The sequence below is a fragment of the Mizuhopecten yessoensis genome, unplaced genomic scaffold (genome assembly GCF_002113885.1).
Source record: "Mizuhopecten yessoensis strain PY_sf001 unplaced genomic scaffold, ASM211388v2 scaffold11011, whole genome shotgun sequence".
NCBI classification, from domain to species: domain Eukaryota; kingdom Metazoa; phylum Mollusca; class Bivalvia; order Pectinida; family Pectinidae; genus Mizuhopecten; species Mizuhopecten yessoensis.
In genome coordinates this window covers 741601-756801 of record NW_018408834.1, presented here as the reverse complement: position 1 = coordinate 756801, position 15201 = coordinate 741601, and the positions used below count along the sequence as shown (strand labels likewise).

Here is a 15201-nt window from a genome sequence, read left to right as displayed (position 1 = left end):
TCTTTTTACCGGTACCTTAAGAATTCTAAAAAAAAACCTGTCGAAATTGCCATGAATAAAATAATTTTATTGCATGCTTTTATTTTGATATTTTGTTTAAGATAAAATAGACAGTATTCAAAAATCTATAATAGGCCCATAGGTTGAATATCCTTTTGGATGGGTTTTCAAAATGGCAGTTGTGGTGGTGTTCTTGAATTTCAGAACCACAATTTCTTTCACTTTCAAAATAATTTCACTGGAAATTATTTCGTGTTTAAAATGACCTTTACATCATTGTAGAGAACTTGCTTGTGGAATTAATCAAGTTTTGAGATGATGATTTCTGGAAAAATTTAGTAATTTTTCCATTTTTGGAATTTGTCCCTACAGGATTTTTCCCTTAAATTTCCCATTTGTGGTGCCCTGGTTAGAACTGTCACTGTTATATCATTCTCATTAATTAACCTTACAAAATACTAAACTCTGGTCCCTCCAACGGGTGGAATAATGGACTTAATAAAGCTAGCTTTGACATTTTTGTGGCTATATACATTTATATGCAATGTTTTTTTTACTGGCATTGATTTATTTATCACAGATAAGATGATTTTTATTAAAATATTGTGCAAAATTATACTCTTCTGATCCAGCCACTAGTCCCTTCAAAGAGCAGGCTCCCCATTTTAACAGCTTCAGAACCTAATCACCTTAGTTTCATATCCCTGTCAAGTTTACTTGAAATCCACCGAAATTTAGGGCAGATATAGTTATTTATGTTAATTGACTACGTAACTCAACTTAAATTTGGTCCCAAATAAATACCGCTGAGTGGCCCCAAAGACACCCAATCTGAACAAAATTCTATTCTGTTTTTGTCAAAAGATGCAATTTCATGCTTTGTAGCTGCTGTTGCTTTAACGATTTAGAGAAGATGATTTTTTATAAATATCGCGAAAACTTCACTTCACAAAAAAGTCTGAATTACAGAACATGGTTTAGTCCAAGCGTCCAACCAACCTCACAGTGTGCAGCATTGTGTCGATGGCTCGGGACAATCTTCAGCGACACACTCCCCCGAGCATCCTTCTGCAAAAACAAAATGTGCATGGAGGAAAGATTGAACAGAGAATGAGAAACAAAGGAAAGGAAAACTGGATGGAGAGCAGGAAAGTGAAAACAATAAATAAATATAAAAAAATAAATAGTGTGGTGGTGTTGACATGACGACGATGACGAACGGCTACCAGGGGTGTGATACCCTACCTCATTGTGGTTGTTATTGTCGCCATGGCCACCAAACATACTTAGCAACGGTTGCGGTATGACCTTAAAGGTCACCGATCCACTCAGCTCCCTCTGTTGGTTATAATAAGCAACACAGACATGTAATCGGCATAAAGTATGATAATGAACTCCATAAACAAATTAGCATAAAACTCCAACTATCTTATCAGTACTTACACCTTTTATATATATAATTTCTTATCACTACTTACACCTTTTATATATATAATTTTTTATTGATTATCATTAAAAGACATTTTTCAATAATTGCTTAAATTCCTGGAACTACCAGACACATGCTGCCTTCCTTACATTGCATTATATAATTTGTATTGATATCCAATTTTTGTAAAGCATTAAATTGCGTTTTAAAGACCTCACCTATATACATATATAGTTCACATCTCCAGACTTAATTTCTGATAAAAACTTCTACCAGTAAATCTATCAACCATGAGCTGCCTACTTTAAGCATGCTAATTGATTACAGGCATGTGGTAATGTCAGTAAGAGGCTTTATAAATCATCAAACACACATCTCCCAATGTTTAATTTGTCTCTGGAATGTTAATTCCTGTTCAAAATAGCCTCCATACTGCACTGGGTATTTAAACCAGGCAGTGATTAGCCACTTAACAGAACTGTTTGGCAGAGGTATATTAACAATGAACACAATACGGCATTTTACTAATGACTACAATGTGATGTTTACCATTGAACACAATGTGATGTTTGAAGAATTGAACTTTGTGATTCATTTCACCGCGGTACACAATGAGATGGTTTTACCAATGAATACAATGGGACAGCTAGTTCAACCATTAAACATAATGTGATGTTTTTAACCATTGAAAACAGTGTTTTTTTATCAATTATGGTGAAAATGTGATGATTGAAGACGTGAAGTTAAACCGTTAGACACAATGGGAGTGTTCATTAGCATTGAACACAATTAGATGGTTTAACATTAACCCTTTCATCAATGTAGACCAAAATGGACTCATCTAGATCAATGCATGGTAGAGGTTACTAAAGTTACATAGGGCTGAAAGGGTTTAACAAAATGGAATTTTCAACCATTGAACCTAATGTGATGATACAATGTTATGATTTAACCTTATAAGTCAACATGTTGAACAAACTACTCTATATAATGTTTGACTGTCGAACACAATGTGATGATATGACCAACAAAGAAAACAGTCAGAGCATCATCTTATTAGTAAACAATTAATTGATTTTTTTTAACAAGATTAAGTTCACCTGTTTTAACACTTTCATACCAAACAGATTTTTTTGTATTAATTTCAGTTACGATGAAGTGGTAAATAATTTAGAAAGGGTCACTTTAGAACAAGATGGATTTCTTGTTATAGATACATTCTGTACCATAAGATTTACTACAAGTGAACAAACCAACCGACCAACAGAACAAAGAGGGAGTGCCTTACCAGCATTCTCTGTAACACCTCCACTGTTTTGTTGACAACACTGACATTATTGATCTCTCTGATCTCGTCCCCCACGTGTAATGTACCTGGAAAGTAAAATGGAAGTCACAGGTGTATATTGTACNAGGTGTATATTGTATGTCAAAGTGACAGGTGTATATTGTATGTCAAAGTCACAGGTGTATATTGTATGTCAAAGTCACAGGTGTATATTGTATGTCCAAGTCACAGGTGTATATTGTATGTCAAAGTGACAGGTGTATATTGTATGTCAAAACAGTCCAGTTTTGTGCATCATTTCTTGCAAATTTATTTGGCTGAATCAGTTCTCAAAAATTCCTGTTGACTGTTTTTTTTACAGTAAATATGGGTTTCAAGTGTTTCAAGATTTTTATTTACACTCAGCCACACTATGTGTGGAACAAGAGGTCCAATGTTTATGATACATGTATACAAACCTTCATGGTTAAAATGATGCTGTACATTTTACATTTATATGCACACTTATACATTACATGCAACTTATTATCATTGCAGATTACATTTTGCCCTTGATAATGTCTGAACATGTTACTTGTACAGGTATACCAACATATATGTACTATACTTAGTGTTGGTATTAAGTAGTTAAGTCAATGAAATACCTATACGTGTCCAATTCATACAATGATCATGATACTCCTATTTTGTTTGGAATTATCAGCATGATTTGACAATATATTCAAAAGTTTTACAGTTGTTTCTAAAAACTACAAACTTTCTTAAGCAGATCAGTATTACAAATTTGGAACACTCCTTCGATTTGTACAGTTTCTAGACTTCTAAATACAGTATAGTCTTTAGGGGAGTCCCCTGCTTCTCTGCCTAGTAAAAAGTGTATTTGATAAACAAGATTTGGAGATTTATTATATATCTGGTTGTATGTTTTTTACAAGCCGATGTCTCACCTGTTGATGGCTTTGATGGCTTTAACCATCAATGCACATGTCAAGTTTGGTTGGTGTAACACTTACTGTTTCAGAGAAACTAACGTGAACGCAAAAACTAAATATTGATTGAGATGCTGACAAAGTCAATGGACCATGAAAGGTAGACAAAAACAATGGTACTGGTCAGCATGACGCCTGATCTGCTTATATAGTCAAGGTGTACATTTTCTTTATTTTAGATATGGCAGAAATCCTAGCATCGAGACAATTAAGGACTGTGAGTTTGTTTTTACTTTTATTTATGAAGCATAAAAAATGGCTATGGACTTTTGTGATGCCTTGATTAATATAACTTTTTCAGGTTCATATAGCACATTATATATATACACAATCACAGGAGTCCATAAGTCAAAATAGTCTTTTACTGTACATTGTCATAGAAATGGTGTTTTAATTACTGTACATTATGAAACCAAATAGTTCTTTGTCTGTATCAAAATATCCTATCCTGTACATTATTAAACCAAATAGTTCTTTGTCTGTATTAAAATATCCTATCCTGTACATTATGACCATAAAAAGAGCCAATGCATTTCTGTAAATTATTTATAGAAAAAGTCACTTACTATACAGTGTACATCAAAACAGTTTCTTATGGTTAATGTTGTAGTTTAAACTATTCTGTTTCTGTTCATTTTTTCACACTACATTGTTAAGGAGGTTTAGGTGTGAGAGTCAAGTTTTGGTGCTGAAAAATCGTTCAGGTTGAGTTCAGTTTTGGTGACTAGTTTAGCTGTGCAGTCAATAAGTAGAGAAAAGAATGCCCAAAGGTTCGACTAACGCTGTTAGGTAGCTACAGGATGCTCTAGACCACAATACCCTCTGATACAATCACAGGTCTGCTTCCCCCACAGGGACATTTCCAACACCGGATCAATCATCAGCCACCCTGTAGCCTCACGATATCATCTTCTACGTCTACACTAACATTTACACTACTCCCGTCCCCTGTAACCTCACGATATCATCTTCTACGTCTACTCTAGCGTTTACTCACATCCTCTGTACCTCACTCCTACCTAACGCCTATCTACAGCCTAGCCCATCCAGTTTCCAATTATCTTCCAGATTTTCTCTCTGGTAACATTTCCGCAGCTATATTACTTTTAGATGACAATACACTCATAAATTTTTCAAATAGATCTTTTGCTTGTCAAGGCTAACTAGATAGGCTGAGTCTACTTACCAGTTACGTTACTGGTATATTTGTATAATGTCCCTCCGAGGTAGAGATGCAAAGCACAGCCTATTGATGGACGAGGCACAACTCACAGTTTAAACATGGATCAGACAAAACACTCACCCTGACAGTGGATCAGACACAACACTCACCCTGACAGGGGATCAGACACAACCCTCAACCTGACAGTGGATCAGACACGACACTCACACTGACAGTGATTCAGACACAACACTCACAGTGACAGTGGATCAGACAAAACACTCGCCCTGACAGTGTATCAGACCCAACACTCACCCTGCCAGTGGATCAGACACAACACCCAACCTGGCAGTGGATCAGACACAACACTGACCCTGACAGTGGATCAGACACGACACTCACAGTGACAGTGATTCAGACACAACACTGACACTGACGGTGGATCAGCCACAACACTCACACTGACAGGGATTTAGACACAACACTCACACTGACGGTGGATCAGTCACAACTCTCTGCCTGACTGGATCACTCATAACAATTATTTCAAAGCTAATGATGTATCTTATTAAGACGCTTACCCTGATATCGTATGCCATTAAGACACTTACCCTAACATTGTATTATATTAATACACTTACCCTAACATTGTATTATATTAATACACTTACCCTAACATTGTATTATATTAATACACTTACCCTAACATTGTATTATAACAAGACACTTACCCTAGCATTGTATTATATTAAGACACTCACCATAACATTGTATTATATCAAGACACTTACCCCAACATTGTATTATATCAAGACACTTACCCCAACATTGTATTATATCAAGACACTTACCCTAACATTGTATTATATTAATACACTTACCCTAACATTGTAAAATATTAAGACACTTACCCTAACATTGTAAAATATTAAGACACTTACCCTAACATTATATTATATCAAGACACTTACCCTAGCATTGTATTATATTAAGACACTTACCCTAACATTGTATTATAACAAGACACTTACCCTAGCATTGTATTATATTAATACACTTACCCTAACATTGTATTATAACAAGACACTTACCCTAACATTGTATTATATTAAGACACTCTCACACTGACAGTGATTTAGACAAAACACTCACACTGACAGTGAATCAGCCACAACACTCACACTGACAGGGATTTAGACACAACACTCACACTTTTAGATGACAATACACTCATAAATTTTTCAAATAGATCTTTTGCTTGTCAAGGCTAACTAGATAGGCTGAGTCTAATTACCAATTACGTTACTGGTATATTTGTATAATGTCCCTCCGAGGTAGAGATGCAAAGCACAGCCTATTCATGGACGAGGCACAACTCACAGTTTAAGCATGGATCAGACAAAACACTCACACTGACAGTGGATCAGACACAACACTCACACTGACAGTGATTTAGACACAACACTCACACTGACGGTGGATCAGACACAACTCTCTGCCTGACTGGATCACTCATAACACTTATTTCAAAGCTAATGATGTATCTTATTAAGACGCTTACTCTGATATCGTATGCCATTAAGACACTTACCCTAACATTATATTATATCAAGACACTTACCCTAACATTGTATTACATTAAGACACTTACCCTAACATTGTATTATAACAAGACACTTACCCTAGCATTGTATTATATCAAGACACTTACCCTAGCATTGTATTATATTAAGACACTTACCCTAACATTGTATTATATTAATACACTTACCCAACATTGTATTATAACAAGACACTTACCCTAGCATTGTATTATATTAATACACTTACCCTAACATTGTATTATATTAAGACACTTACCCTAACATTGTAAAATATTAAGACACTTACCCTAGGATTGTATTATTTTAAGACACTCACCATAACATTGTATTATATCGAGACACTTACCCTAGCATTGTATTATATTAAGACACTTACCCTAACATTGTACAATATTAAGACACTTACCCTAGGATTGTACAATATTAAGACACTTACCCTAGGATTGTATTATTTTAAGACACTTACCCTAACATTGTATTATATCAAGACACTTACCCCAACATTGTATTATATCAAGACACTTACCCTAACATTGTATTATAACAAGACACTTACCATAGCATTGTATTATATTAATACACTTACCCTAACATTGTATTATAACAAGACACTTACCCTAACATTGTATTATATTAAGACACTTACCCTAATATTGTATTATATCAAGACACTTACCCTAGCATTGTATTATATTAATACACTTACCCTAACATTGTATTATAACAAGACACTTACCCTAACATTTTATCACATTAAGACACTTAATAATATATTACTCTGATGTTGTATTACATTAAGACACTTACCCTGACGATGGATCATCCCTCCATGCATTATCCGGGCCACCAGACACCGCCCCTGGTCATTCAACTTAAGTGTGATCCCCTGTTCAGAAAATTATCTATATAAAGGACACAGCCACACAATGACATTTCATAAAGATTACAATACAGATATTAAGTATTTGAACAAGATATATAACAAGAGGCCCATGGGCCTTAACGGTCACCTGAGTCTACAGGTTTTTTTTTTTTTGTTGAAATATGTACCAATTTGAGTAAAAAATAGTATAATGTTAACTTAACTTTGTCAGGACCATGAGCTGATCATTCCTAGACCAATTTTAAGTGAGATCGGCCTATTAGAATTTAGTAGCAAAATAGCGGCCATGGCAGCCAAATTGTATTTCTGATTGACCCGAAAAATAACAACACTTTGTCAGGACCATGAGTCGATCATTCCTACAAAGTTTCAGTTCAATCGGCCAAGTAGATCTTTACTTTAAGTTTGAAATAGTTTTCCAAAATGGCAGCCGTGGTGGCCATATTGGATTTCTGATCGACCCGAAAAATAACAACACTTTGTCAGGACCATGAGTCAATCATTCCTACAAAGTTTCAGTTCAATCGGCCTAGCAGAACTTGACTTTAAGTTTGAAATAGTTTTTCAAAATGGCGGCCGTGGCGGCCATATTGGATTTCTGATCGACCCGAAAAATAACAACACTTTGTCAGGACCATGAGTCGATCATTCCTACAAACTTTCAGTTCAATCGGCCCAGCAGAACTTGACTTTAAGTTTGAAATAGGTTTTCAAAATGGCGGCCGTGGCGGCCATATTGGATTTCTGATCGACCCGAAAAATAACAACACTTTGTCAGGACCATGAGGCGATCATTCCTACCAACTTTCAGTTCAATCGGTCCAGCAGAACTTGACTTTAAGTTTGAAATAGGTTTTCAAAATGGCGGCCGTGGCGGCCATATTGGATTTCTGATCGACCCGAAAAATAACAACACTTTGTCAGGACCATGAGGCGATCATTCCTACCAACTTTCAGTTCAATCGGTCCAGCAGAACTTGACTTTAAGTTTGAAATAGGTTTTCAAAATGGCGGCCGTGGCGGCCATATTGGATTTCTGATCGACCCGAAAAATAACAACACTTTGTCAGGACCATGAGGCGATCATTCCTACCAACTTTCAGTTCAATCGGCCCAGCAGAACTTGACTTTAAGTTTGAAATGTAAAATGTTAACGGACGACGGACGACGGACGACGGACGACGGACGACGGACGACGACGGACGAAAACGGATAGCAATAGGTCACTTGAGCTAAAGCTCAGGTGACCTAATAATTATGTACATTTTATTAATAATGTTGAATCTTGAGAAATTAAGAGCTGTTTTTATAAAAAGTTTATAGTATTGGTCAGCAAAATGTTTTGCAGTTATTTATGTAAATATTTAATAGAACGAGCCTGAGTGATACATTTTAGTCAAAGAGAGGTAGGAAACAGTAGTCTTAATAATTCAACCATCTTCCTTCCCAGCAAAACAGACTTGATTGTGAGACGGCTCAATTACTCCAAAAATTATGTAGAGAGAACCAATCTGTCCAACAAATCACAGACTGGACACTGACTGGACAGGGGGATAACTAAGTTAATGGCGGCTGGATTATCAAACATAATCCTACAAATGAAGTGCTGCTACACTTCATAGAGTATGGACTATGAAGATATAGCTGAAACACTCCATAGAGTATGGACTATGTAGATTACATGCCTGAGAGGATGTGTGTATAGCTAAAACACTTCATAGAGTATCGACTATGTAGATTACATTTCTGAGAGGATGTGTGTATAAATGAAACCCTCCATAGAGTATGGACTATGAAGATACAGCTGAAACACTCCATAGAGTATGGACTATGAAGATACAGCTGAAACACTCCATACAGTATGGACTATGTAGAGTACATTCATAGAGTATGGACTATGTAGAGTACATTCATAGAGTATGGACTACATAGATTACATGTCTTAGAAGCTGTGTGTCTATAGCTGAAACACTTCATAGTGTATGGACTATGTAAATTACATGTCTGAGAGGGTGTGTGTATAGCTGAAACACTTCATAGAGTATCGATGTCTTAGAAGATGTGTGTCTATAGCTGAAACACTTCACAGAGTATGGACTATGTATAATACATGTCTGAGAGGATATGTGTATAGCTGAAACACTTCATAGAGGATGGACTATGTATATTACGTGTCTGAGAGGATGTATGTATAGCTGAAACTCTTCATAGAGTATGGACTATGAAGATGACATGTATGAGAGGATGTTTGTATAGCTGAAACACTTCATAGAGGATGGACTATGTATATTACATGTCTTAGAAGATGTGTGTCTATAGCTGAAACACTTCATAGAGGATGGACTATGTATATTACATGTCTTAGAAGCTGTGTGTCTATAGCTGAAACACTTCATAGAGCATGGACTATGTAGATTATATGTTTGTATAGCTGAAACACTACTATGAAGATGACATGTCTGGGAGGATGTTTGTATAGCTGAAACACTTCATAGAGTATGGACTATGTATATTACATGTCTGAGAGGATGTATGTATAGCTGAAACACTTCATAGAGTATGGACTATGTAGATTACATGTCTGAGAGGATGTGTGTATAGCTGAAACATTTCATAGAGTATGGACTATGTAGATTACATGTATGAGAGGATGTGTGTATAGCTGAAACACTTCATAGAGAATGGACTATGTAGATTACATGTCTGAGAGGATGTGTGTGTATAGCTGAAAAACTTCATAGAGTATGGACTATGTAGATTACATGTCTTAGAAGATGTGTGTCTATAGCTGAAACACTTCATAGGGTATGGACTATGTAGATTACATGTCTGAGAGGATGTGTGTATAGCGAAAACACTTCATAGAATATGGACTATGTAGATTACATGTCTGAGAGGATGTGTGTATAGCTGAAACACTTCATAGAGTATGGACTATGTAGTTTACATGTCTGAGAGGATGTGTGTATACCGAAAACACTTCATAGAATATGGACTATGTAGATTACATGTCTTAGAAGATGTGTGTCTATAGCTGAAACACTTCATAGGGTATGGACTATGTAGATTACATGTCTGAGAGGATGTGTGTGTATATAGCTGAAACACTTCATAGTTTATACACAAAAGACTCAAAGCAATGCATATGTTTCTAGATATTTATTTTCATTATACTATGATTTATCCTACCTATATTTGGGTTAAGGGGCTATCTCAGCTGTGTCATGTAGTCGACGTGTCACCTACAAGTCATTTGAGGGGCGCGTGTCCTCAATGACGCCTCGTTGCGCGCGAGATAGCTTGTGACACGTTTACTTCATATGACTAATTTATTCACCTTCATACATGCTGTCCTGCTAGCTCCACAGCTTGGTGGGACGGATCCTTAGCGTATGAGCATGTATGAAGGGAAGTAACGAGGAAGACTAAAACTCACTTTCATAACATGCTGTCCTGGCTGTGTGACAGCTTGGTTGGACGGTGCCGTCCTTGCTGTGTGACAGCTTGGTGGGACAGTGTATGAGCATGTATGACGTATGAAAGGAGTATATTATATATTTATATCTTGGGGGTATTACATAATGTTATGTAAAATATGCATCACAATGAAGTAAAAACCTCATGTAGATGCCTTAGCACAAGAATACAAACATGTTCCGAATTTCAGTCCAGGAATGTTGGAAGCGAGCTACCCAACCCTAACTCCCAGTGGAAGGGGGTGGTATGATTTCCAATGCTTGACCAACTGGCAGTGTTTTCTCACTTGGACTAGTGCCAATTTTTGAAGTTGGGACAGAACATCGCCCTGAGTACAGGGCGCTAAAGCGTGAGATAGACCCAGGCACCATCTGAGAAGGAAGTGTGGCGGGGACGGCGGCGGTTCATCAAATATTATACGTCTTAACACTCTGCTGCTGTTCCTAAGAATGACCAGCAATGTACCTAATAACCCTTCCTTCCGTTGGGCATATCAAATTACCATTACCTAATTTGGATGACTGACCAGTCACGTGACTAGTCTGATACAGTCTCTGAGAATGACCAGTCATCCCTCTATTCCTCCAGTTACTCTGGGCATATCAATTTACATTACCTAAACAGGTCCATTGCCTAGTCATCTCAGTTGACCCCTACAAACTCAAAATGGTTCAACCCATGATGAAACCCTCGAAGGTGGAATGACCCTTACACCAGGGGTCAATGTTTAGTTAGTCTACCCGAGTCTCTGTGTACAAACAACACTTATATCCATAAGTTTCAAAGTATGGACTATGTAGAGTGCATGTCTGAGAGGATGTGTGTATAGCTGAAACACTTCATAGAGTATGGACTATGTAGATTACATGTCTGAGAGGATGTTTGTATAGCTGAAACACTTCATAGAGTATGGACTATGTAGAGTACATGTCTGAGAGGATGTGTGTATAGCTGAAACACTTCATAGAGTATGGACTATGTAGATTACATGTCTGAGAGGATGTGTGTATAGCTGAAACACTTCATAGAGTATGGACTATGTAGATTATATGTCTGAGAGGATGTATCTATAGCTGAAACAGTTCATAGAGTATGGACTATGTAGATTACATGTCTGAGAGGATGTGTGTATAGCTGAAACACTTCATAGAGAATGGACTATGTAGAGTACATGTCTGAGAGGATGTGTGTAAAGCTGAAACACTTCATAGAGTATGGACTATGTAGAGTGCATGTCTGAGAGGATGTGTGTATAGCTGAAACACTTCATAGAGAATGGACTATGTAGATTACATGTCTGAGAGGATGAGTGTATAGCTGAAACACTTCATAGAGAATGGACTATGTAGAGTACATGTCTGAGAGGATGAGTGTATAGCTGAAACACTTCATAGAGAATGGACTATGTAGATTACATGTCTGAGAGGATGTGTGTATAGCTGAAACGCTTCATAGAATATGTAATTATATATGTAGGTGACACATGTCATAAAATTTGTATTAGCTGACATATGTTACAGAATATATAAAGCTGACACATGTCATAGAATATGTATGAATCTGACACATGTCATGGCATATGTATGTAGTTGACACATGTCATGGAATATGTATGTAGTTAACATGAGTCATACAATATGTAGTAGTTGACACATGTCATAGAATATCTATGAAGCTGATAGATGTCATACAATATGTATGTAGTTGACACATGCTATACACTAGATATGTAGTTGACACATGTCATAGAATATGTATATAGCTGACACATGTCATAGAATATCTTTGTAGTTGATGCCTGTCATAGAATACGCACAACAATAAAAAGTTGTGTAGCTATAATGCTTGTCACAAATATGTATACAGTTGATACAAATTTGTCATAGTATTAAGTTGACATATGATATAAAATATGTATGTAGTTGATACGTGTCATAGATACATGTACATAGTTGACATGTGTCACAGAATACAGCATAAAATGGAAGACGCAAGTCCTAGACACACATGTCAATAGGCAAGAACTGTTTTAGTGAGTAATTGCATCAAGTTAGCGCAAAATTTAATTTCTCGCCATATCTGGTTACATTCAAGGAATTTCTGAGATAATATTTTCAGAATGTTGAATGAAAAAAATGCCCCTTGAAACAACCACAAGATCTACAACACTAGCCTTGACATTTATTGGATGTAATCCCCAGAGACTAATGACAGAAATGTCAACATAGAGGGAAGGTTACGGAACCAGGCCCCAGAAACATAAAACAGTCTTTAAACTTCAGTCAAAATTTCCTCTTATCACATCATTGTGTGGTTCAAGTGATTTTTTGTACGTCCATGTGTCATTTAGTATTTCAACTTCTTCTCAAGTTGGACTCAGTGAAACTTCTAAATCTTGTGTTTCATTTTCATGGTTATGGATTGTTTTTCAGAAATGATTTATTAAAGCAGTAGCCATGTCAGTGAAAAATTCCCATTCCTAGTTCTATTTTTTGGCAGTGGTACAGAACCAATTAAGTTTTAATTTCACTTTAATTTCTATTTCATGTGTTCTATAACTAGATGTTTTGTTTGATTAATTGTATGAGCGAAATGCAAGATTGGAAATGTAGAACTAGTCCCATTATATCTATACGTGAGACTGGTCCCATTATATCTATACGTGAGACTGGTCCCATTATACCTATACGTGAGACTGGTCCCATTATATCTTTATGTGTGACTGGTCCCATTATATCTTTATGTGAGACTGGTCCCATTATATCTTTATGTGAGACTGGTCCAATTATATCTATACGTGAGACTGGTCCCATTATATCTATACATGAGACTGGTCCCATTATATCTTTATGTGAGACTTGTCCCATTATATCTATATGTGAGACTGGTCCAATTATATCTATACGTGAGATTGGCCCCATTATATCTATACACAAGACTTGTCCCATTATATCTTTATGTGAGACTGGTCCCATTATATCTATACGTGAGACTGGTCCCATTATATCTATACACAAGACTGGTCCCATTATATCTATATGTGAGACTGGTCCCATTATCTCTATACATGAGACTGGTCCCATTATACCTATTTGTAAGACTGGTCCTGTTATATCCATACATGAGAGTGGTCCCATTATATCTATATGTGAGACTGGTCCAATTATATCTATACGTGAGGCTGGTCACAGTATATCTTTATGTTAGACTGGTTCCATTATATCTTTATGTGAGACTGGTCCCATTATATCTATACATGAGACTGGTCCCATCATATCTATATGTGAGACTGGTCCCATTATATCTTTATGTGAGACTGGTCCCATTATACATATACGTGAGAATGGTCCAATTATATCTTAACATGAGACTGGTCCCATTATATCTATACATGAGACTGGTCCCATCATATCTATACGTGAGACTGGTCCAATTATATCTTAACATGAGACTGGTCCCATTATATGTTTATGTGAGACTGGTCCCATTATCTCTATACATGAGACTGGTCCCATTAAATCTATACGTGAGACTGGTCCCATAATATCTATACATGAGACTGGTCCAATTATATCTATACGTGAGGCTGGTCACAGTATATCTTTATGTTAGACTGGTTCCATTATATCTTTATGTGAGACGGGGGCCATTATATCTATACATGAGACTGGTCCCAATATATCTATATATGAGACTGGTCCCAGTATATCTATACATGAGACTGGTCCCATTATGTCTTTATGTGAGACTGGTCCCATTATCTCTATACATGAGACTGGTCCCATTAGATCTATATGTGAGACTGGTCCCATTATATCGATACATGAGACTGGTCCCATTATCTCTATACATGAGACTGGTCCCATCATATCTATATGTGAGACTGGTCCCATTAAATCTATACGTGAGACTGGTCCCATAATATCTATACATGAGACTGGTCCAATTATATCTATACGTGAGACTGGTCCCATAATATCTATACATGAGACTGGTCCCTTTATATCTATACATGAGACTGGTCACATTATATCTTTATGTGAGACTGGTCACATTATATCTATACATGAGACTGATCCCTCTATTGAGACTGGTCCCATTATATCTTCATGTGAGACTGGTCCCATTATACATATACGTGAGACTGGTCCAATTATATCTATACGTGAGACTGGTCACATTATATCTATACACAAGACTGGTCCCATTATATCTATATGTAAGACTGGTCCCATTATATCTATACAAAAGACTGATCCAATTATATCTATATGTGAGACTGGTCCCATTATATCTATACATGAGACTGATCCCTCTATCAACGGCTGTATAGCCTTGTTCTCACATAAAATCTAATTTCAACTACAAC

At 36.5% G+C, this 15201-nt stretch overlaps 1 protein-coding gene across 9 annotated transcripts in view; it reads right to left on the bottom strand.

Moving 5' to 3' along the window:
- Window positions 1-15201, bottom strand: part of LOC110464595 (peripheral plasma membrane protein CASK-like) — a 279718-nt gene that overhangs the window by 19204 nt on the left and 245313 nt on the right. For 5 of the 9 annotated variants that reach the window (XM_021519889.1, XM_021519887.1, XM_021519888.1 and 2 more), the window contains 3 exons: window positions 7280-7358; window positions 2718-2803; window positions 1246-1338 (listed from right to left, as the gene is read on the bottom strand). In XM_021519889.1, coding sequence (XP_021375564.1) covers window positions 1246-1338; window positions 2718-2803; window positions 7280-7358 — 258 coding nt within the window. Of the gene's footprint in view, window positions 1-999; window positions 1069-1245; window positions 1339-2717; window positions 2804-7279; window positions 7359-15201 lie in introns of all 9 variants that reach the window. The other 4 variants (XM_021519891.1, XM_021519890.1, XM_021519896.1 and 1 more) reach the window with 1 other exon arrangement.